Here is a 26,458-nt window from a genome sequence, read left to right on the forward strand (position 1 = left end):
AAAGTCTGACAAAAAATAACTGTATCATCTTCATGAAGGGCCTATTTCTCTTGCTATTAGAATCTCTGTTTCGTAAATTAGATTTTAGAATCTGTATACTACTATAGAAGATACAAAACACTATAAATTTAAAAAGTGAAAGCATTGCAGTTTGAACAGCACCTCCACAAAATAGCTGTGTGATATTGCACAAAATTTCTAACTTGGCTGTGCACACTGTATTAAGGAAGGAAACCAAGCCCTGAGATATTTATTGAGTTCAACTGACAGCTCCCAGAAACTGTGGTTGTGACTGATCAGTCCAAATCTAGGCCAAAAGTGATTGCATGTGACAACTGAAAGATAGCCCAGTCTGTAATCACATTTCTGCCACAGTCAGCATTCGGGATCTTTGTCACCTCACTTTTCTGAATCCAGAGGAAGTTCCCCGTGAAGGAGAATTTGGCCTGTGAAATGGAAAAGGAAAGGAACACCTCGGAACCTGAACTGATATGCTGAAGTATGGAATAGTCCAATAGTTTCCTTCTTTTGTCAGTTTTTATACTTCCTGTCATACTTTTTTAAAACAACAAGAACTTCCAAATTTGAGCAATTTCTAAATTGTTAAGCCATTTTTTTTACAAACTTTAGAGACCTGCTTGGTTTGGACTCCAAATCTTCTGAAATATGGACAGGTACTCTTTTTCTACAGACCTCAATGCAGCTCTTACAAAGAAGTGGTTGGGCTAAAGACATTAAGAAATATATACATGCAACTTGAAGCAAATCTGATGTTCAATCCAGATACATATGTTAAATAAAGTATATGTCACTCACAGTATAATCTACCTACCTAAGGCTTTTGTCCCAAGAAACTGATTTATGTGCAATATTTGCCTCCATATGGCAGAGCTACATGCACTTTTCCTTAACTTTATAAAAAAGCCAAGGAAATTCCAGGATAAAATATTTCAGGTACTGTTCAAATATATCTGTAAATTGAGGAAAGCAAAGCTGAACTATAATCGCACATAAAACTGTAATATCAACTTAGATCACACCACAAATGGTGGATTTTTAACCTGAAAGCTGGTAAGAGCAGACAGGATTTTTTTTTTCAGAATGGTGTTTTAGGACAACGCTAATGAAAATTCAGATTTTTCTTGGTGTAACTAGGTGAATGACCACTTTATTCTTATATTAGAAGTCTCAGAATATTCATATAGGCAAAACCCACTATTATTTTTTAGTTTGTAAAGATGAATATCTAAATTTAAAATTGCTTTCCTTCACTTCCTATCAAACTTAAACTGGCAAATGAACATTAATAGCTTAATCAGAACAATGCTGATGGCCTGTTCTTAACTTCTGTTACGCTCCTCTCTTATTTCTGCCCTTCAGATCATCTCAAGTGTGTCTGTTTAAGGATATCTAAAACACAGCCAAACTCTAACTCAGGTCTATGCACATCTGATGGATATAGCTTTGAAACGGAGTATCTCTGCACCAAGTTACACCTGATAACATACTAGTTAAATGTCATACCTATTACATTTAAACTAGTGTGATACTATTTATTTCAGAAGTCAGTTGAAAAGAATATGTGAGAAAAATATGATCCTCTCTAAGTATGAAAAATACTGCGGAATTTTAAAATCTGTGGAGATAAAACTATTGCTAAACATTAGTCTTTTTATGCCCATAATCATATCTGTAATTACCCTTCCATAGTGACAAAATTTCAAAGTCAGCCTCAGTTAAATAAACTTGAAGAAATGTAACTTGTCCACTTGGGAGTATTTTGCTCAGGACAACCAGGAGGAGAAGCTGGTAGTTGTGCCTGAGACAGAGAAGCCTCAAATAAAAAATCCTCTATGATGATATCATAATTTTCATAAAGACGCCCAATCCTTTTTCTTAGTATTAAGTCTCTCATCCGCTGGACACCTGAGTCTATGTTCTGACTTGCTTTGTTCCACTCAGTTTCAATCCCTATGAAATCCATTGCCAAAAAGAGGAAAAATACTGGATTCTTAAGGTGTGTCAGGCACTCGTGAAATATGCAATACGTGCTGGAAAAATAGATTTCTGCTTTCCATAACAGCTCATAACTGTATTCTATATTATATAGGACTTTTATATTGTATATCATAACTGGCATTTTCTGTCATTTCTGCTGTCCTATCACTCTGATGAAACACAAATATTTAGCGGTCTTTAGAAAAGGCTGAGATTGGGACAGTGACCGAATAACTTAGATTCAAGCAACTGCTAAGTTAATACCACTAGTATAAGAGAAGCAAAGCCAGCATGATGTTTGATCCCCAGTGCTGGACAATAAGAATTGTAATAAATACTACACCAGAACCTTTGCTTCCATCCAGCTATGAAATGCCAGGACCCTCTGAGAGCAGCAGACAAGGCTGCTGCCTGTCACCCTGCACTGGGCTGCTGCTTCCTCCCTCCTCCCTCCTCTCTTACGGGCACACATTGAACAAATGAACAATGTAACTTGGCATTTGCAACACTGACAATATTTAATAAGAGTAAATAGATGAATAAGATTAATAGGGTTAAACAACCTTCTCCGCCCTTTAGAAAACTCCCTTCTTTTTTTGAGGGGAAGTCAGTGAGGCACTGAACAGCTTAAGGATTACCATACCCATTCAGTTACAGGCAGACAGAAGTGTGTTGTGCAGTTAACTCAGGGTATGTGTTATTGTTGCTACTGGTTTTGCTCTCTCTGTTTGAACTTCGTAAAAGTGCCTGGAGCCAGGCCTGTTTACATATTTTCAACTATTTGGTATTCTTTTCTTTACAAGAACCCAAGTGTTATTCAGCAAAATTTGTGTGACTTCATCTGTAAAACAAATTACTTCTCCCAGCTTGTTTGTTAGGGGTGACTCAATCTTATCCCCCTCTTCTGTACTTCAGTGCTGTTTCTGAACTCCTGCCTTAAATCACTGTCCTTCATGAGAAGCAACAATGGCATTTGATATGTAAACATGACAGAAGTGGTGTGTCTTTCTTCTCTTGTGTTTAGACTGGGCTGTTGGCAAAATAATTGTACTACATTGTTTGGTTTGGAAAACTGGCAGGAGTCCTAAGGCAACAGCCAAATTTCAGAATAGTTGAAAAATTCTGGCACTTAGTAATGTTGGATCTACAGAAAATGTGTTAACTAGTGAAGGTGACTTCTCTCTCCCTTTCACTAGATACTACTCTTTCATTAAGTGACCTCTTTCATTAAGTCTCTGAAAATTGAAGCAAGTTCTTTAGGTTATTATTATTATTATTATTATTATTATTATTACTACTATTATTATCATTTCCTGGAATAAATGGGAGCACTGAATTCCTGTCAGCCCAATGAAAGAACAAACTGTCCCTGAAATGCTAAAACTATCACATGACACCATACCATAGGACTCTATGGTCTCCATGCTGCTCTGCTGCCGCAGAAGCTCTGGTGAGTCTGCAGTATTAACTACAACACTGATTTCCACCAGCTCAGCTACATTACTGCCTGTGTGTGCAGCAGCACTTTCAGGATATGGTCTACTAAGTGGTGAGGAAGCTTTTCTATATTTTGGTATTTTCTCTTCTGTGTATGTCCATCGTCTTTCTTCTCCTGGCCTTTCTGTAATAAGAAACAGAACATTTGACTACTATTATTTGCACAGTGCAGAGCTTAATAAAATACCTTTCTGTCTCCAGCAATTGCACCACTTGAGCATGTGCTGACTTAACAAGTGTGAAGAGGAAAAAACACAAAAGCCATGTGTAAGCTGAACATCTTGAATCAGCTAATGGCAGCAACTGCCACAGTGCTAAACCCCAGTAAAGCAAATATCTGCTGAATGACATTGCTATTTTCATTGGCTATGTTGAAAACAAGCTACAATAACTTACAGAAAGGCATAACGACAATGAAGTATTAAGAATTACCAAGCTACTGAATTAGAGAGGAAAGCTGTTCATCTTTGCTAAGAATTATGTTATTTGAGGAATCTGTAACGAAGAATGCTGCTGGATGTTATGGTCTCTTTGTGTATATTACCACAAACTTTGATTTCTAGGCTTGTATGCCTTCTTTTTTACTGGAAAATAAAATTTCACAAAGCAGACAAAAGACCAAAACCAGGACAGCATGGGAAGGAACTGCATCTGCCTAAAAGACATGTTCTCACATCAGCCATTTTAAAGAGAAGAGGAAGAGAAGAGCAATAAGCATTAAAACTTTGCAGCAAGGGAGAGGACTGATCCTGGTGCCCCTAGGACTCCTAAGTACATTTAAAGACATGTCAGGAGCTCCCAAACAACTGGTCATTTTCAAACCCAAGAATACATTGCAGTAACCCACAGAGTTACTCAGACACTGGCTCCTTCCACTTTCAACTCCTCACACAAATTTCACCACAGATATAGGAGTATATAAAACCACTGCAAATCACGTAATCCAGTAGCACTTGATGTCACAGCATTATGTCATACAGAAAAAGTAGCAAAAGCTTAATTAGCTACCAAAATTTTTTACTGAAAGATTTGGTTAAAAATAATTTGTGAGTTTATGGTTTCCTAGGGTAGCTATCTCCTCCTTTTACTTCTCTTTTGCTGATTACCTGTAAGCTGGGACTTTTGGGACAGGGGAAGGGAGGGACATGCTGCTCTGAGCCTACTAGAGGGAAAAGGTGTTTTACATCATGTCATTTGTCACATGCAGAGGCGGGCCAGCTCTCTGGTGTATACTCCAAGAGGGCATATAACACTTTCCATTACCAGCTTCAGTTATCATTCCTTAGTCTGTGATTTACCAGGTACTGCTGATATAAAACATTTCTTGCTACACTTAGCTCAACTCATTCATTGTACTTCCTCAGACCATGGTGAAAAATTCTCCTTTTCCCACTGTTCTTAACACTTTTTTGGATTAGCTCCAAAACTGCTTATGACCTAAACGTTTAGCACTTGCAATTAAAATCACTGTTACTGGTCCTAGATGGGAGTCCTTTAGCCCCCTGAATTTATTTTTCTCCAACAGATTAAAACAGTCCATTAGGGTAGATTTCATGTGCCAAACTGTCAGTCGGTTTCTGTGACTGTCACACACATCCTCCCACTGCCCGCCCTTCCTAGCGGCTGCTAAATCACATTAACATGCTATCAGATCATCACTCTCAGATTTTCGCATTCCAGCAGCTGGTACTCTCTCCTTATTAGTGAGTCTGCAGAGAAAATCTTTCAGACAAAATGGAACCGAACCCTGTGGTTATTGTGACTGGAAGTATGCAGGACTGAAAGTGCCTGAGGGGGGCCTGCAGGTAGGATGCAGAGGTATTTCAGAAGAGATATTTGTTATTCAATGTTGCTGCCCATGGAAAAAAAAAAAAAATTAAAAAAAAAATCTGGTCTCTACTCCAAAGACGCAATAGTTCTCATTTTTCCTTATTTTTACAATTAAAATTAAGCACAGGACAGTGCAAGAGCCTCGTTCAGCCTCATATATTTTTCACCTCGCCCCAATGTGGTCAGTGATCCCAGACATACGACTTGGAGTCGTGCAGCACAGTGCACTGCCAAAAGGTGTTGAGGACAAGGTTTGTCACTGATCACTTTCCATACAAATAATACAACCTATGGTCAGGCCCTGTAACAGTTAATTCTTCAGAAGAGTTACACAAGCATAAAATGGGAACAACAAATAAAACTGCTATCGTATTATCCTGGAGATGAACAACCTTAGCATGCTTCCCTGATGGGCCCATTGGACTGGCAGTGGGACCTTTGGCCTCTATGCTGCATTCCCTCATCTTATTATACAGCCTGAGGTGAGTGTCCTAAGATGTCTGTGCCTCTTTTTGCTCAATTGTGAAGATAATGATACTTATTTATCCCTGTAACTTTATTTATAATGATGTTTACTGAAGAGATGGTAAGTATGATTACTAGTGCATACTCTTCTACTCTTTTAAGAGTACCCGAGTTTGCCACCCACTGACCAACTTGATTAGTAAATCTTCAGAACATTTTTATAGAACAAAATAAGCATGAAGGAATAAACGTTGTAGGCATAAGGAATAAACATTGCATTTTAAAAATATTAAATCATTCTGTTACAATTTCTCTATGTTCTAAGAAGAATTGCATCAGGGAGTATCTTGCATCATATTTAAATCTTTTCCAACAAGTTGTGTGTTTCTTACAGCTTTCTCAGTAGGTCAATAACTTCCAGATCTTAAAATCCATTTAGCAAACATTTTGTCTAATGAAACAACCTCTCAGACTCATCTAAGCATCTTTACTGTCTATTTGCTACAACTACCACAATTGCAAATAGCAGCAGTCATCACCACTATGTGTTGAAAAAAGCACAGGATGGAATGGTCTCTTTATCACTGTGTTGAGTCAAACAAAGACAGATTATCTGGTGATTAGGGGTTTGGAATATTAATTAAACATCAAGGCTTTCAAATTAGAATCCCAGATGTTTGATCATTATGGTAATTCCCTGTTAACAGCATTCCCTGAAAGGCCTGAGAAACATTCCTCTAATTCTCCTGTGGTAAAAGGTTGAGGACCCTTAGGCTATCGAGTACTGAGCTCCTCTGCATCAATTATACAAGACACGGCCTTTTTAGCAAAATGGAGCCATCTTACTTAGTGAGCCTTCTGTTAAGGAAGCTCTCAAACAGCTGCCTAGGTAGATAAACGCTTTCCCTACCATCACAGGCCTCTCCAAAACAAAGCACACTGTTCCTTGCACAAGCTGCTTGCTCTGAATCAAGTCTCAGCAGCAACTGCCTTTTCAGGGAGGGGTAGCACCAACAGCTGGGCCTACTACGTCTCCAGAAAAGCTGCTCCATCAACAGCACTGTCAGTGTCTTGGTCTTCAGCTCTGGCCTTTCTAGACATAGGAGTCAGACCATCTTCCTCAGCCCTAGCTGCCTCCCAGCCAGTGCTACCTGTGTCGCCTTATCCTGAAAAGGTGAGAAACTGTATCTATATCACTATATTTTGTAGAGACAACTTCTCCTAAGCCTGTGAAGTAATCCGGGAACAATGTCTAGTGTTCGCTGAGCGCACTGACAAGAATACAGATGGTTCTTTTAACAGCAGAAGTACTGTTTGTCATAGCCAGCTCAGGAAGTGTGTTTGGAGATCTACGCTAACAGCCAGCCTGCTTACTACCATGGCACGCTGCCCTCATACATGTCACCTTCTCAGTGCACTCAGCTCTTTGCGGTTTGTCATCAATTATCTAGCTAGGAATAACGACAGCAATAACAAAACTCCTTTCACCTGGCAGTGATTTACCCCTGGTATTTCTTCCCATATGAATACAACACAACTTCATACATACGCTCAGAGCAACCTAAAGACTTTCCATCAAGCAATAGGGTCAGAGAAGGTAACATGAGATCCAGACAAGATGAAACAAATTGTCTGAGTTTCAAGTTCTCAGGTTATGCATTTACAAGCTTAGTCAAATTTGAGTGCAATCTGAAAGGAATTTCAAGTGGAAAGGGGATGTATTTCAATATTTTTCATTCTTTACTAGATGTTAATTTTGCACAGTCTGGCTAAGGATTTTCAGCCTTTGCAGGGTGCAGCTTCAGAGCAGATATACTGCTGATCTGGACCAGTTGGGGAAGATTCCTTCTCCCATTATGTCACAAGGAACTTATGTGCTACCTCAGACAGTGCTCTATAGAGGGCTATGCTCACTTAGTGAAAACCTCTTTTCCAGCAGCCCTTAGTGCCCATATATGGAGTAAGTGCCCACACATTACTTGCAAAAAATGGAAAATATCTTCACTTTCACAAAACCTATATAATCCTCCACAGCTTTTATTAAAAAACTTACTGTCTGTGTACTAACAAAATATAAATCTGTACTCAAAAGTATTTGCACTATTCACAAAGTTCCTCTACATTCTCACCAGGCACACTGAAGGTCTCCAGGCCACATTCCAGTTAACTGCAGATGTTGCAAGTAGTCTTTTTATGGGTGCAGTTTTCTATAAATCAATTCCTTGCTCTCAGAGGTTTTGCAAAACAGATTCAGCCACAATCACACAGAGAAGCTATTGTTCATCAAGCTCTGGTCTCAACACCAGCTATTTCCACCTACCCATCAGTTTTCCTAATGTACTTTCTACCGTAATTCCATAACTCTGTTCAGGAAATACTTAGACCTATTTCATTAGTTAAGCTGATGGAACAAAGAAGGGCAACCTAGAATATGGACAACTGCAATCTCAACAAAGTCCATGGAGTCTTGAACATTAGCAGTTCTGTTTTTCACAGTAGAAAGCATGCCCAGAGTTTCCTGGATCTTGCAGGGCCCAACATTAATATTGACTGTATAGAGAAACAACTCTTAAATCTCTTGCCTTAAGAAGCTTTGTGTTTTCAATGGCTATCAACAGCCTAGTAAAACTGGGCTAAATCTATTAGTAATTTATAGAGCACTACAAAGCACTGGAAATGAAGGTGAAATTATCTTTTTGATAGCACTGTGCACCTCAAAAAAAATACACCAAAAAGCTGATGTACTAAAATCAAACTGGGTAGTTAGATGTAACTGGAAATGGCAGACTTCCAGATAGCAAGGTCTCCATTCTTCCATACTGAAGGACCTCGCGTGTAGGGCTGCTTGATTTCTGCAGGCTATAGCTAAGTGGTCTTGGGCACCCTGACGGTCTGCTATTACTACTGATCATTGCAAATCAGCAGCTTTGTCCTTTTGACCAGTCAGTATTAGTTGGAGAATACTAAAAGAGGTAACTGATCATATGAAGCTGCTCATGAAGAAGAGACGGTATTAGTTAAATCTCCTCCTCGGTTGCCCCTTCCACCTAATTCTGAAGTCATTGTCACAATAGATTATGGAAGCTTGTTCTAATTTAGTATTATCCTAAAAAAAATACTCATTCACAATGTTGCACTAAATGAGATTTTATTACTGCTCAGCAGTGTTTTTCTGTCTTGTCTGGCACCTCTTTGAGAAAAAAGATGCTGCATTGGATGATGGGATGAAAGACAAAGCTGGCACTGGGTTCCAGGATACCATTCCCTGCAGTCAGTATCAGGCCATGTATGGCGAGACCAGCCCCAGCAGTGAAACACTATACTCAAATATGCCAGGTGCTTACTCAGAAACAACACAGACTGTGGACAAAATATTCCCAAATGCCATCCACTTAACCTGGATCAAGGTTATAAATTGTGTTTGACATTTATCACAAATCATTTCAGTCAGATAACTGTAGCCCCAAACAATTTTCAGGTATGGCTTATGAACTAAAATGCTTGCCACAGGTTTGGCCTTATTAACTATTAACTGGCAAATTAAGAGTCACTTTTTGCCTTATTTGGGTCTAATACATACTGGATTGTCCAGATCTTTAGATTCACTGAGTCATTTAAATAATTGCCTACAGCATAGTCCCAAGAAGCCTGCAATACTGAGTTTTGTTTCATACAGTGGGGAACAAATAGCATTTCTATTAGCAAAGAACAACTTTTACATTTCTTAAGAAATGTGGCAGCCCATACTACTTTGAAATGTTGATTTTGGCATTTAAAGCAGATATCAGTATTAGTTATGATTAAATGTGCAAGAATGCACATTTCTAAATCAGACCTCTAAAGCTGAACAGCACAGAGCCTTACGGTACAGGCTGTAAGATTTCCTCTCATCTCCTGACCATCTACATCTCTTTATACCTTCCTGGGAGAGCAAAACAGGATGATCTAAACAAACATTAAAACATAAAATATATGAATACAAGACAACTACGTATTTTTATAGACTCAAAGAAATTAAACAATGAAAGTAGGGGAGATCTTAGGGAGTAACCTATGAAAACATTCCACCTTAATACATCATACCTTCTACTGCTAGTTCTTTCCATCTTTCTTTGTTTGCTTGAATGATCTTCATCAAGTTGTCCTTAAAGCTCACTAGGTCTACAGTTGCTAGAGAATTTTCTGTGTGAGTCCCTCCATCACTTGTACTTTTAAAATTGGGTCGTCTTTGTGCTTCAGCATTGCTTACTGCTCCCAAACTACTTTGGCTGCAGAAGGAAAAAACCTCTAAATTGTTAACACAGTCAGGCAATTTTAATAATACATACAGTTAATTTGAATCACATTCCTTAGGACTTACATGCAATCACTAACTCAAAAATTTTCACTAAAGAGTGCCCAAGATACAAGGTATTTCTTCAACTCATGAAGCTGTAACCTGGGACGGATTCTTACTGACCTTTTTCCAGGGAATTCTTTAAAAATTGTGACAGCTGAAAATACATTACTTCTAAGTTGGTTCTTGGAAGAATGTTTATGTAGCCATTTTGGAGCAGCTTCTTAGCTGTGTTTTTGAACAGTGATTGGTATCTTTCAGGCCCACGGGAAAGACATCTGATTGTTATTTGTTGACCCATTTTAAAAAAGCAAGACACAAAAGTATATGACAGGTAAGTAAGTTTAACTTCAGCTGAAAATTCTCTTCAAGGCACATGCCTTCAACTGCAGTCAAAGCAGGATTTACTACAGTGGCTTTAAAATCCACACAAGAGCTACTGAAGCTACCTTACACATAAGATAAGGTAGAAGTCAAATTGATGATTCGTATGTGAATATGCAGGTACGTGTAAAAATGGGAAAAAAAGAATGAACTCTTTTTCTTAGGATTAAAAAAAGAGATCTATTTCTGGCCTTGTACAGCTACTCATGTCATACTAGGTTTCGTTTACTCAATTATGCTCTATAGTTTATCTCACTGGTACCAAAACCAGCTGCTAATATGCATACAAATGGATTTCCATTAAACAGAAAATATAGTCACAGTGAGCATCAGCGAGAACTGCACAAGAAGAGTTAACTGTAATTTCTGTATGCTTCAGAGACGTTGAATGGGACAGAGTGGAAAGAATAGGCTGTAATTCTAATGTTTCCCAAGTACCACAGTGAATTTCACAGCATATACTCATGGCAACCACACAGTAGTGTTTGAGCAGTTCTGCTGGCTCAGACATTTCTGTATCATGCTACAGGGTCTCCACTCTCTTTGTAAGTGTAGTTCTTGATTCCATACTAAGAAAAAAATCCCTTTATCCTCCACCTCACATGAGGAAGCTTTGCTGGATCATAAGCCTTTGTTCATCTACCACTCACTCATGAACATCAACCGAAAATGAAGCCTGGAGCTACTAATCATTTGCAGCTGTTAATCTTCCATTTGTTAAAAAGTGAGTAGATAAACAAGTTTGTTTGTTTAGCACTGTCCCCCAAAACACTAAGAGCACACTCATAAATACCTACTTCTAGTAACTTTTACTTACCTCTAGTAACTGAAATACATATAAATTCATGACCAGAAAAGACCTGTGTTCATCATTTTGCTATTAAAAACTAACTAATGTACAGCAAATGAAAAATTGCCCTGCAGAATTGTCATATTAGTAGCCTCAGTGAAAGCTCAAATTGCAGTTTTAAAACGAAAAAAACATGGTAACAGAGGCAATATTTGTAAAAGCATCAGATGATTATTGAGCAATGCTTTCAGCGTGGAGTCACTCAGACAACATTGTTTATCATAGCTAGTTTGTTTTATAGACAAGTTCTATCATGGTGCAAAAATCAAGAGCTTGATGGGCAACCCCCCCTGCATCTCACTTATACTATCTTTAGATCTCTCAACTGGAATATAAGTCGAATCAATTTCATCTCAAGTGTATATAACAAATAATACTAAAATGGAAAGGGGAAGAAGGAAAGTGACATAGTGCATAACAAAAAAAAAAAAAAAAACAGAAAAAAACCTGAAATACCTTCACCACCTCCACTTCCAATTGTCTCTCAGAAAGCAAAGAATGACTTTTGGTACTGTCAATTAAAATTATATTGAAAGTGGCTTAAGATAAGGGAACTAGGAACTTCAATAATCTATTGCAAAGATTATAGTCAAAGTATTGTTATTAGATATGCTGTAGAAAATTGACTTTATATTTTATACATGTGTATTGTGCTCGTTATTGTGGTTTTGCCTTTTTACATGCATGATTGTCCACAGTCAATGGAGTAATAGCATATTGCAAATACAACATAGCACCACATGATGGCAATACTGTATAGCTAGTTATGTCACTTTCCAAACTTAAAATAATTGTGATAATTCCGAGAATGACATTATTATGTTAGTTCAATAACTAAGCAGTGTATTAATACCTGTGTGTCCCAAATGCAGGACTTTCAGATTTTGACGCTTCCTCTATAAGAGGCATAACAATTTTCTCCATTGAGTCCGTAAGAAGAGAAAATGTTGGTTCTACTATGAAATCAATGAAACCTAAAGAAGAAAAAGAGAGAAATTCAGATTTTACATTTCCACAGCTCTCAAATCTAGGAATAAATACTTGATATCAGGCTGATTTTCTGACTGTACTCCTGATTCAATATACTAGATACCAGTAGTTTAATCTTGAGGAAAAGAGCACAACTGAAACCAAAATCACCTGAAGCTGTACAGATATAACTAGATATTAATAATTATACCTTTTCATTCCTTTTCCTTGTAAATTTTACAAACTTCAGAACACACCTACCATTTGAAATGAATATTAATTATTGAATAGAAAGGAAGCTACAGCTGAGCCAAGGGGCTAGAAGTCATACTTTCTCTTTTACCATTCAGATCTTCTTGCCAAGGAGTTAATATTTCAAACTGCTGTTTATTATTCTGTGGAGTTAAAGTGTTATTTCACAGTGTGTAGGAGTGTTCTGTCAAATCAGTGAAGAGAACAAGTAATATCCTTAGGAGACAGCATTCATCCCACAGTTCTGATGTGTCAGCTCTGAACAATGTCTTTTACATTTTAAAGTGCTCATCAAGGTATGGAATGACACAGTGAGAGAATGAAGCATTATTCTCTTCTGAGCACTTAACAGAAAAAAAAAAAGAATGCTATAACATGAGCTAGCAATGGATTTCCAGATGTCTTCATACTCTAACCACGCAACACAGCACAAAGGTGAGCAATGGTGCTTTAGGCTAGAATCCAGCTTCCCTCCTGCAGTTGGTACGATGCTCAAGCACACTGCCTTTCAAGACCCAGTGAAATGGAATAACGGACATTTTAAGTGACAAGATCAGATTGGATGACATGCTTCAGTTCAAGGGTAAGACACTATCACCTATAGAATCTCTCCCCGAGTACACAGAAAAGGTACAGCTGTTTGTAGGACATACCGCTTTACTCAGTATGCTTCTAGGGTACCTCCTTGTAACTTATCCCAGTGATCTTTACCAATTTTTATTTCCTTATTATTGCTCATGGAAAAAGGGACAGAGCTGAGACCTGCATTTCTGAAAATGACCACTGTTCTGAAGTTTGGCCACTGTTGACCAAAATGCAGTTAGGATCAACAGGAACAGAATGCAGTGGTCCTGGTCAACCCTGTGGATTCTGACCCTTCCACACTGATAGTCTTAACTGCAGTCCAGAGATTTGATGTATGAAATAGCTTTAAGTTGAGATGCATCTACAGAACAGTACCAGGCTTTCAGATTGTAGTAGATACAGATCTGTGAGGGTTTGTGCAAGAGTCAATCTGCCTGAGGACAGATTGAGGACAGTCAATCATGTCTGAGGACATGGTCTACCAAACTCTAAAGTGTATACAGTAAAAGTTGGGCTCATGTCCAGTACTTTGGTTAATCCCTCTCCTAACCCTCCTTTGCATCACACATGCTGAAATAACTTAATGTTCTTCTGAGACCAGCGCATTTCTGCTGTAAGAGCATATGAGTTTGGTGAATGGATAGGTGCAAAGAAATACCTTCTATATGATCGCGTTTGGAACATTTACAATTCAAAATGAGTATAAGAAATGTCCACATGATTATACATGCTCCTACACATATAAGAAAAAACAGAACTTGTCATTACCTATTTGGGACTGAGCTACCAAAGTAGACTTGCGGTCACAGAGTGGGGAAAACTGAAGACCTAAAGCAGCCTCCTTGTCTCCCTGCAAACAACAAGGTTTCATATTATAAGCCCATATTTGATAGAGGGACAGAGAGACAAAGGAATGTGAACATTTTTTGTCTTTGTTCCACAGATTACTTTGTTTACTTTTACTCTTAAATAAAAACAAGCCACAGGCAAAAAACCTCTCATTATTTATCTTTAAATTTTCAGGAAAAGTAGAAATCAAAATTCTAACTTACATTTGACAATTTTTATATAAAGAAACTTATTGCAAGCAAGTTCTCCTCAAGAGCAAGGCATCTGCCAATGAGATGTAACATATATGAAGACCTTCAATATTCACAGTTTAGTCCTGCTGATCCCAGATGAAATGTGATGGGAGATATTTAGACATGTTTGTGACAGTATGCCAAATGCTAAGTGTTTCCTTCTATTACATTGGTTTATCCAACATGTAAAATTTCTTCAGTGGATTTACGTAGATCAAAGGCATGATCTGAATTGAACTCACTCTCACTAGCAGGCATTTCACAAAAAAGCACAAGCTCAAGTTAACTATTCAGATGATATGTACAAACCTAATTCTGACAATATTTCAACACCTAACACATTAAAAGTTTTTTTGTCATAACAGTCTTAACAGACAGGGGGTTATTATCTCCGTTTTCAACATGGTATACCGACTGACTTGCAAAAGCTCAAAAAAAAGTCTAATGGTGTAAAAAATTCCTGAAGAGACATCTTTCAAAGGAGGCTATAATTCGTGTTGCTGGACAAACTTGGCCCCCAGAAGCACTGATTTTATAGATAGAGGAAAACTTAGTCTTTCAAGTACAATGGCTCTACATACTACATTATTCATGGGGAGTGCTGTTTCGTGATCATTCAGAGGGGAGCAGTACATGAACATACCATTTCCCCCAAAATCTCATCAGAAGCTGATGGATGAAGGGGGCAGTATTAACCTTCCTTAGCCTTTTTATCATATATCATTGAACTAGATTTGGGAAAAGTTTAGAACTATAATACCAATAAAACCACTTCAGCCACAGGAACAGATGTAGCTCACAGCTTGTGTTTCATGTGGAAGTGGAGAGTTTTATCACTATGGCCTTTAAATTTTACACCCAAGTGTTCATAATTTGACTTCAGAGTGTAGAAGAAAACATGAACACTTACTAGTAGGAGCAGCGCTAGTGGTATCTCTAGGTAAATGCAGGAGCTGTATGGTGATATAATATAAACTGGGGTAGTCCCAACAATTTCAGTCACTGTTGAATACAGGATTTCTAAAGCAATATTAAATTTGTAATCTTCCCTTAACTAGATATGAAAAAAGAGAAAATTCCACACTAGCAAAGAATCAGTTTGAATCTTTTTATGTTTTCAGGTAGGTCTTTACCCTAATTATGAATTAATTTGTAATTAATATAATACATAATTAATACTTAAATTTCATATGTCTATTGTAAATTGTAATAATGAACACAGCATTGATATTTAAATTGATCTTTAGAATTTAATGAGATTTAAAATTAAAAAAAATCAAAAAACTCACTGGACAAATTCTCTTTTTGTGCTTTTGGATCTATTCAGACTGAGAGCAGAATGATATAGGAACTGGGAACTGAGTGACTTGACCTATGTATTTCTTTATTTTTAAGGTTTTGAGATGGGTGGGTGTATTTCTATTTTAAACAAGTAGCTCAGATCTTCCTTGGCATTATAACACACTTTCTGCAGTTGTTGCTTTTAAACTTAAAGCGTTGTTTGGCTTTTCCCCTGAAGTTAACATTGGCACATATTTTAACTGTTAGCTGCTAGTTTTTTGTCTAGGTGAATGTTCATTTTTTGCTAGAGCTCACTACTTTGAAAGCTGCCTGTTAAAGCATTGGTTTTGCATCAAAACTTTCAGGCTCTGCTGCTGTTTTCTTTAAGGCAGTAGAAGTATTTGAATTACTACTTTTGAAGAAAAGAAGAGGAGGAATTAGTGGGGTTTGTATACCTTTGTACTACTTCATCTTGGCTGACATAGATCTGGAAATCCCAGAGATTTCCACCACACATGCTCAGATCAACAGACCAGAGGATGCACAACCAAACCAGTGCATCTAAGAAGCAGGACACCTACTGTGTCTGCCCTGCCCAGTGCATTTATATATATACATCACACGTTAAATGTGTTGGAACAACTCCACATACACTGTTCTTAGTAGTACATATAAAGAGGGGTTCAGTTCCTTGCACACTCCTCTACAGCCTGAAAGAGTTCCACAGTTTATATTGCTGAGTTGCAGAAATATATATTTGGTGATTTGATTCCATTGTTAAATACCTTCTCAAGTCTTTGAGCGGCTTATTTGGGATCCAGTTACTTCTTCTAATGAAAGTATAAAGGAATAACTGAAACATTAGCTGATCCTATGCACTCAGTGACCAGTGTGGTACTGTTTATGGCTAAAGCTACATCCACTTGACTGGACACATTGCCTCACTGTCCCATGGGCTCTGTCTAGTCTGTCTCTCTGTGTCTAAAATGTTTTTACAGTTGGTCATTTCTGACCTTTGCAAGTAATGTATATCTGGGGCAATCTTTTCCTCCTTTTTCCTCTCAAGTTCAAAATCCTCATTATTTCCATTTACAGAAGCAGACACAAACTCATGACTCTACTCAGTATTTCCACAAAACTTAGTTCGTTCATTATTTAGATTAAGGCACCAGCTCTCCAATCTGTCTCCCCAGTGCAAAGCTCAGAGTCAAGGATGTCCTGATGCTCTCTGCTGTGAATTTGTACAAAGAACCTCTAGGAACCAAGCAAGAACCTTCTAGGGCAGATGGGACTAACAACCTCATGGTTTAACATACTGACTTTTTATTCTCTGACCCCCTCTTCCAGTGTGACCTAACTAATTTGAAAATGTCAGCATATAGCAAAATAATGACAATCAATATGAGCAAAACGTACACCATTCCATTATCTGTATTAACCATTTTTAAAACCTGTGTGTAACTGAAGAAGCTGTGTAATACTTAAACTGGATTTTGGTTATCAATTGTACTTCAGTAACTGTTATGTTAAAAATGTACATGGTCACAAATATTCATTAAGGGAGAGTATTCCCCCTTTGGAGTAAAAAAATGGCAGCAGTGGCATCAACACCTGCTGGGCTTCTCTTTGAATTCAGTATCTCACAGAAATTAAAAGACTTTCACAAAGGTGTGTCTCCATTTTTGTTCTAGGATATATGGCCACAGCATTAACAGGATGATACTGTCTAACCTCTGGCTTTGGATCGTGCAAGCAAGACCTTCGGATTTATGTGGCATATGCATGACAAGCACTGGCAAGGAAAAGAAATAGGAGAGCTTTCTGAACTGTGAAATGGAGACAACTTTTTGCCTTCTTTGCTGAACATGAATTCTCCCTGTTTTCAAGTCCCTCATCCTACCCTGCTGGTACTTCTTTTTAACTCAAAGCATATATAAATCTCTGTCTACAGAATGAAAACAGCTTGTCAAGTTATATTATTATTGAAAGAAAAAAAAACGCTACAACACTCAGAATCCTGATATCAGCTGAAATAGATATAGAGCTATAAAATTTCATCTTATTCATGCATATAAAAGTTGAATTAATGTCAGTGGTATGTGTGAAGAGTAGGGAATATATACTACTGACTATGCTTGTCAATCACAACCAACAGCATCCTTGCTGGTAGACTTATGAAAAGATCTAATTGTGTAATCATTGCTTCTTGAACTAGATTTATTAAAAGACTTTAAAATGGCACCTGTCGAAAAAATTCCTCCATCAGGGCCATGGTCCACCGGTAGTGCAGTTCCCAGGATTTTGCTGGATGGCTTATGTCTGCTGCATGTAGAATCAAAGACATGGCTTTGGCTTTGTCTACCCTGTCAATTCAAGGACATGCTCCAATTATCTCAAAACAAAAGCAACTATTTAAATTCTTTTCTTGTACATGAGCTCATTGAAATACTGTAGATAATGAACAGAATGGAAAATAACCTACCCCTCTGCCTGCTGTAGAATATGTCGCATGGTTTTAATTTGTTGAAAATGACCCGACATATCTGTAGACAAGACCATCTCAATGACCAAGCTACGCAACTCCCTAAGAATAATTAAAAGCAAAATGACTGATTACAATTCATTTATTCTATGTACGGTACATTTGTTTAAGCAGTACTTGTTAATTTATAACTTTCTAAACAACATCATGAGTTTTATTATGGTTTTAAAAGCACTTAAATAAATTATTAACAACTGGAACGTTGTATCCTAAAGTGATTCTGTGAAACCAATGTACTTCAGAAAATGCACTCTGTAATCATTATTTCAGAGTCACACTGTTTTGTAATTCCTCTTTTCTAGTGTATAAACTAAAAATACATACAGTTCTATCACCCCTAATAAGTCTTTCCTTATTTTCCCAGCAGTAGAGTATTCAAAAAAAGCAGTTGGTCTCTGGGCTTACCACCTCATAAGAGGATATATTTGTCTCTTATTACCACCCTCATATTAGTGCAGAGCAGGCATAACACTATACCTAGGAAGAAGGCTGTGGAAACACTCGGAAGAGCAAGAGATATTACATATGAAACACTATCAGCATTACAACAATACATGAACATTATTACAAACTACCCTTCATCTCAAAAAAACCTTAATGCCCTTTTCATGAGTCAGAACAAGTTTGCAATTTATAATTTATCTATATCTTGGTATTATGGTCAGAGATGTTGGCTTGTCCTTCAGCTTTCTATTAAATGAATATGAAAATAGTAAAACATGAATCATGTAAAGAAAGTGTATTAATTCTCATTGTATATGAAAGTACATTATTTTGTCAACTATAATTACTGATTTGCAAAATTCTGTTTCCTTGATGTAGAAGGATTGTATATATACCATGTAGGAGTCTGCTGGGTCTTTATTTACATGCTTTTTAAATGGTTTAGGAGGATTTATGTGCAAGTGTTGTTTATACATATATCAGGGACAATTCACCACATGAAATCTTCAATTATGTATCATATTTCTTCACGAGCGCATCTGCAATTTTAAGGATGTCCAAGTATCAATTACAGCAGTAGAATCCTACTTTAGTTATTCTCACTGACCTTTCATGTTGTATTAATACCGTTGATTTACTTAACAATGCAGTTTTTTCAAATGACTACATTTTAAAGAGGTAAATTGCAGTTTCTTTAGGACTGTTAGAATAGCTTGTTATAAAAACTATCAAGACTGCTTTTGAGCCAAATTAATTGCATATTTAAGCTGATACTCCTCATTGATTATTGTGTATTTATTCCTGATCTGCTTTGATGTAACTGGATAAAGACTCAATCCTCTCGCTTTTACTCAATAATATGCAGCCATAGCAACTTGTGTTTAGAAAATGCCTTACCTTATCTGACCTCATAAGATGATACTAATTAATTTGCATCCCAAATGTTCCTCCTCCACATTGCTTTGAAACTGTACCCTTCAAACCCATTGGGGAAAACAACCCCACCCAAACAGCTAAATGCATGAAAACCGAGGGCTCTGTATTGTTAAATCCTGTTGTTTGTAAGACTGAAATAAATATCACTTTCCCTTTATATGGGAGATTTTCCAAGGAACTTTCCATGTCTGAACTTTCAGGAGTAATCAGAAATAAGCTCACACCTACTACACAAGACACACAGAAAAGCAAAGCGCTGCTTCCAGTTTACTCACACTGTCATGGCAGTAGACAGACCCTAATTCCTACCTCTGTCACCTGAATAAGGATCAAACAATGTAGCACTGTCCTCACACTTCTGAAGATTCAGGCCACTAAAAAGCTGTTTTACAGCAAAGGAAAGGCTTTCTACCTACAGTCTGCAGTTGTTTCCTGCCTATGCCCTCATCCATCATCAATAGAGGGATGGAAAATTAAGAAATGATGGAAAAACATTAAATAAAGCTCTACTGGAGCTACAAATTCCCATTCTAGTACCATCGCACAGAAGCTTACTCTGGGACTTATAAACCATTCCCAAACTGTTTTACAGGGAAAAAAGACCATCTCAGCTTCCATACTGAAGGACACCTCAGCCAGTCTCGTAGGTAACTCTTGGACAGAAACCTCTGCCCACTTCATTAAGCACTCCACAGCTACAGGCATTGGGCTAATACAGTTAGTATTGCTCATGTTTCTGTGGCAAAAATATACATAGGTGTTGTCTTCAGTTCTATGATGGGAAGTGGCAACAGTATTCACGTACAGTGCATAGCGGTTTTTTGGGACCCACAATTGGAAGATTACTGTTTTTGAGTATACAATCTCCATTTTTCTAAAGTAAACTATCATGTCCTATGCTTTAATCCTTTCTTAACCCTCCTCTATGCATATGTCCTATGGATAGGATACTCTAAAAAAAAAAGATGTAAGATGATGTGAAAAAATGACATGAATAATGCTGTAATAAACAAAGGACAAGGAGTGACGCATGAATTTCTTGGAAAAGTACTTAACCAATAAGGAGAAAACAGCTTTACCTGGATTTGTCCATAACAAAGATATATAGTCAGCTGGAAACTAATGAAAAAATGCAGGAACAGGCTAAGATGAGCACAAACAAGTTGGGAACTGAATATTTAAGGTTCATCTGGCAAGTTACAGCAATCCTGCTTTCCTCAGACAGAAGACTCCCAAAGGAATTTGTGAAAGAAAACCTGTTCCTTATGCATTGTATATAATGTATATTGTTTTGTTAGTCTTTTTTAAATAAGCAGGCAGTATAGCATTGTACACCTTGTGACTGGAATGCTTTGAGACACTAATACTGCCTGACTGCCTATAACTGTTGACATAACACATGGGGCGCTAGAACACCAGAAGCCTGGTAATCAAAGGAGAAAGGAGGACAAAAAGAGATCCCCTTTAGATATTTAGGGGCGCTAAGTGAGAGAAACAAGACAATATGAAAGACTGGAATATATTTCCAGAGTTGAGAAAATAGTGAGAAATTACTATGAATGTCATATACGTTATCCACAAAGGACATCCTCATCAGAATGCTGGCAGTTTCCCTGCTCAGACCCAAACCCTATGTTTTAAACTTAATTGAGGCTGACAGTTTATTAGTGCATTTATCTTCCTAACGTTAACATGTAGAAAAGAAAATGTAATACTATAAAGTCATTCTCAGTCATTTTGCTTCATCTTGCTGAAATAATTAGCAGAACTACAGCTTAAATAGGCAGGGGTACTAAACTTTAAAAAAATGAAACTGCTGCAACTCAAGAAAACAGATCTGACAGTAGTCAAGAAATTAATCAGTGCCAAGAAGTACATTAAAAAGTTGAACAAATTATCATTTCAATTTACTGCCAATTAGATTCAGTGCAAACTTCAAAACTGTTAGTCTAACAGCATGAATTTCAGTATAGATCCAAGAAGTTCACTCTAGTAATAATTAGAAAATTGAATAGTCTCTTTTAAGTGGCTAACAGACCTGTCATTGCATCACTGAATAACTGTATCTGATGACAGGGTGACAGGCATTTTTGGATATTAGAAACAAATAGGAAATCCTGCTTTAGCAGGGGAGTTGGACTAGATGATCTCTAGAGGTCCCTTCCAACTCTGACAATTCCGTGATTCCGTGAAATACCAGGAAACCATCATTTTCACGACTTGCCCTCTAAATTAAGTATCAGACTTTAACAGGTTGTGTAGGTTCTCAGACTGGCACTTTGGAAGTTACCAGTTTGTTTGAAAGTACAGACTGTAATTGCCACGCTAAATGACAAAACATGGAACTGAGTGTCCTCATTTAGTTGCTTGAGCTTATTCGTCAGTTCATACATGTCTTCTAAGTTGTACTGAATAGCCCCAACAAGAGACCATAAATTCTACTTTCTCTGGTTGCCAGATCCCACCAGCTTCAAACTGGCTGCATATAATAGTGGCCTGGATCTGCATAGCCACTGCACAAACAAAATTTTCAAAACTCAAAATCCCCCAGGAAATCCAAATTGGGTTACAGTGGAAGGAGATTGAAAAGCAAGTGCAAACACACCTTGTCTGTGATTGAGCAACTTTTGAAGGAACATGGTAGTTTATCACAGGTTCAAAAACCAAGGAGAAATGAAATATAACAGAAGTTATAGCAAAGGGTCCATAATATAAAGAAAAAGAACTGTGGTAAGACTTGACCAAGCAACCTATGCAGAGAAGGGTGCGCTTCAGAAATGTGGCAACAATCTATCACATTCTTCCCTTTATTTTGTTGCAGTTCACCAAAGCAATATGTATAAACAGCGCACACCTGGAAACCATAGGCTTCTCTTTCCACTGGGGAATATTTTCTTTCACAGGATCTTTCTTTCATCCTATCACTCTTTTCCCCAGTGACATAACAAAAGGGAACAACTGGGATGTACTTTACTAGCTAGCAGCCAGATTTCTGTCAGCTGGAGCAACACCAAATATATGGTTGTCTTCAGTGATGAGCTAGGACTGAGGAAGTACTTAAGTGTCTTCAAGCCACCCTTGATCCAGTCCTGAACTGAAATTCAGCTGAAGAAGATCTGCCCCTTTCTACCTGGAATCATTCTCTGGTAGGACACAATATGAAACAACACCACTTCAAAAAAAAATACTCGAGGCAACAACTCTGAAGATTTGAAAATCATTACCTCTCTACAACAATGGTTTTAAAAGACAGAATACCAGCCTCTGATGGCTGTCTACTGGCACAATCACTTTCTCCATACTCAGCGGCTAGGACAAGCAAAAATAGGATCAGAGAGACCGATCAGGCCCAAAATAGTTCCATGCAGAGCAAGGCTGACTCATGTTGGCAATGAAAATCTAGGTGTATGTGAAGTTTACAGTTTACTTCCAGAGATCTTTCGCCAGAACTAAATTTACAACACAGTCTTTGTGATAAATAAATCCAAATGAGTATCCTCTGAGAAGAAATCTTTTACAAGAATGAAAAAGTACATGCTTCCTCTCTTACTTTGTATTAAATAAAAAATTAAAAATATTTTAATATTAAGCGTTTTGGAGTAGCTACAGCAAAATAATTAACTGAAAACCAAAAGGGTCAGCAAACTTACATTCAATAAATGCTTTATTTAGGCATGTTCTAATCATGTAGATAAGTAAAATCATGTAAATCTAGCATATAAAACAGTCCTTCATCTGTAAATACACACCACACCAAAATTTGATCTGACATTCACATATTCCTTCATAAATGTATAGTTTTGTGAAAATATAAATAAAGCAGAGTATAGCTTTGTTACTCATGGTGGCATCATTCACAGTGAGAGACTTCCCTGGAAGCAGAATACGTCTTTCTGACTTCACAGTCCACCTATTTAAGTTATTTTTAGGATCTCTGAATAATAGCTATGTTTACAGAAACACACAGAAGACTCATATTTTAAGTCCTATATACAAAGATAACATGTCCTTTCTAATAATGGAGAAAGTCTTATCTCTAACACTTGATCATTTTGGTTTTGCAGGTCTTAGTGACATATCAATTATGATCCTGATTCTTTCAGCTGGTCAAATTTTCTTCAGGAATCACACTAAATTAAGAAGAAGAAGAAAAAAGAGTTTTCCGTAGTGCTTCTGGGACTTAAATAATTTTTGGACTCTCTAGATAATTCATTTTTTAATGCTTAACCAACACATGACTACGCTGTGCTATGTTATACAGCAGACATCCCAGAGGTAGTACAGCTCAAGATGGCACCAGAGTGTGATGCTGCACGGAGATTTTAACCCAGTTAGAGAAAGGTAACCTAGCTCAAGAGGGGCAGCACTGTAGTTTTCCTGAACAGCTATCTCACCTGAGACATTGTCCATACATTCCAACGCTATGCCTCATAAATGCACGACCTCACTTGGAAAAATATATGGAGTCTCCCAAACAGTACTTCTTTACATCACAGCAGCCTGCCCTAAGCTCTCAATATCCATTACTCCTTCCAGTGCTAAGGCTTCTTCCTGTAATTTGACATCTTAAAATAGACTCCACATGGAAGGCCTGGTGTTTTTTATTATTTTTAAATACTGGAATTAAGTATGAATGTCACAGTAAGTCTTACCTCCAGTCATCTTTGGTTAAGTTTGCCAGGATGTTCATCTCTTCTTCTTGCATGAGTCTATAAGCAGCACTTACATGATGATTTTCAAGAACAGAACGATCATTATACAATATTGCAACATCTGACCTAGTGTTAAAAAAAAAAAAAAAGGCAGAATTTGCAATAGCATCCTGATGATGGCACTAGGGGGGGGTAGGACTGTGTATTCTCTATGAGAACTATTGACTATATATATCAAACTATGTTTATTTGTTCTTATTGTATCAAACACTGACAAAGTTTCCATCCCAAATGCATAAAATATTATCATTATACCATTGTATATACTGTTTGTGGGAAAGTCATATTTTAAAAATTGTAATGTTTTATTTATATGATATAACCGTGACAAAAAATTGTGAGATTTTTAAATTTCTTGATTGTAGATAGGATCAGAGAGCAACAGAAATGCTCTAATTAGGCTACTCGAGTACTCTTTGACGATACAACCATTTAAAATGCAATGCATTCACCAACAGAGGGGACTCCACACATAGCATGGGTATTAAGAAGTTCTTAATTAGTTTATTAATTTGTTCTGAGAGATGTGCTTTTGTCCATGTCACTCATAATCAGAAGGAGCTGCAAATAATAAATAATTTAAAAACTTCAATTTCATGTTTTTAAATAAATGACATCTTTTGTCATAAAAACAGCCAAACCTTGAGCTTCATAACAAAGGAATGGAAGGCATGCTAAGCTGAAACCTGATTGCATTCAAGTGCTTCCTAAAGCCAGAGTCTGCTAACGTTAGCACCTTTGACAGTATCTTTCCCCTCTAAATTAAAGACTAATCTACAACACCAAAATTACATGTAGATTTTCACAAATTTTGATGCAGTATGGATTCATCATACTTAGCTTCAAACTTCATTAATTCTTGGGGAACTTGCTTGCCCAAGACGTGATTTGACTTGTTAAGCTACTTTGACTCTCCCTTCTCTTCTACACTTCTGTTCTTATAAAACTACTCCTGAATATTTAAATTTGGTCAACTGGAAAGTCTGTACTAGAAGGTTTGATGATTTAGCAGCGCGTCTTACTATGAAATTAATAAGCTAAATTCAACCCCTTGTTCTGTTGAGCAATAGTATATATTCAGTGCAGCCACCCACATGTATGTTAGGACACCAAGTCCTAATCTAAAAAATTAAAATATGATTGGAAACTTTATTTAGAGGGAATAAACAATAAACTACCTAAATAATGAATATGTTTACATCCATAAATCTACTAAAATAATGAGAAAATCTGTGATTTGCCAATCACATATGTTTATAAAGCCCACCTTGACCCACATAACTGCTTATGGCTAGTTCTAAACAGTGCTGATTTTCTCTATGACAGCCATTTCATCAAGTTTTCTCAGGCAAAAGAAGCCTGGAATCACGGCCCTGGGATGCCACATCAGGGCCAAGTTCCACTAGGAGGGAAGAATGAGCTCCATTACAAAACAAATACCTGTTTGCAAGTATGTCCAAGTAAAATTCAAAGGTTAACAGCTTAATTAATTTTCCACTTTTGCAATACTTCAGAGCAAAATATTAAGGACAAAAATAGAAAAGTCATATAAATGTGGAACAACAAACTGAAGTTTATTTTTAGCCAGATTGTGCTGAGGAAAAAAGAATTATGTTTTTATTGCAACTGCAGATCTAGAATTTGTTCATTATTGAAGGGCACATATCAGGGCAGAAGTATGTTATGGATTTAATTTAAATGGAACCATTGGGCACTTTATCTCTATAGGTGAGTGTGAGGATGCTTCTGTTCAAAGTAGTAGTATTTCTGGCACAGAGCTGTTGTGTTAGAATATGCCAGTGCTCTGCTGAATTATTTTTTCAAGAGCAGGTAAAGTGGATTCCTGAACTGAGGATACTAAAAGTTTAGTCTAGTGTGAGAGAACAAAAAGATGTTTTGTCCTAGGCTAAGTATCAGGTGTAACATTTATCACCCAGAAATGGATTGTTCAGTGTTTTCCTTTGATATGCTGAAAATATTTTAAGGGAGAGAGGTATATGCTTTTGTTCTGGACCAGAGGCTATGATGACATGCTGTGCCTGCATGGGAATACAGTTAGCCTGATTTTCAAACTGGATTTCCTTCTACATTTATTTTTTGTAACTACTGCAGATGCTGCCAGAACATGCTAAGAGAGGACTCTTGGTAAGGATTTCTAAAGATGTACTTGAAGGTTTCTCCCTTTGTACTAGGACCCTGTAAGTTTAATATACAGCCTGAAACAAAATATAACACCTGAAGTAAGTGCAGACACATTGCTGAAAGTGAAGTGGTATTTTTCTGGGGACACTGTGG

At 37.3% G+C, this 26,458-nt stretch overlaps 1 protein-coding gene across 1 annotated transcript in view; it reads right to left on the reverse strand.

Moving 5' to 3' along the window:
- PDE1A (phosphodiesterase 1A) overlaps window positions 1-26,458 on the reverse strand; it is a 163,100-nt gene that overhangs the window by 12,464 nt on the left and 124,178 nt on the right. The window contains exons 8-13 of the mRNA XM_074145953.1: window positions 24,104-24,229; window positions 18,012-18,113; window positions 17,772-17,892; window positions 13,935-14,016; window positions 12,214-12,334; window positions 9,874-10,058 (exon numbers count right to left, since the gene is read on the reverse strand). Coding sequence (XP_074002054.1) covers window positions 9,874-10,058; window positions 12,214-12,334; window positions 13,935-14,016; window positions 17,772-17,892; window positions 18,012-18,113; window positions 24,104-24,229 — 737 coding nt within the window. The remainder of the gene's footprint in view (window positions 1-9,873; window positions 10,059-12,213; window positions 12,335-13,934; window positions 14,017-17,771; window positions 17,893-18,011; window positions 18,114-24,103; window positions 24,230-26,458) is intronic.

The sequence above is a fragment of the Numenius arquata genome, chromosome 3 (assembly GCF_964106895.1).
Source record: "Numenius arquata chromosome 3, bNumArq3.hap1.1, whole genome shotgun sequence".
Lineage (NCBI taxonomy): Eukaryota > Metazoa > Chordata > Aves > Charadriiformes > Scolopacidae > Numenius > Numenius arquata.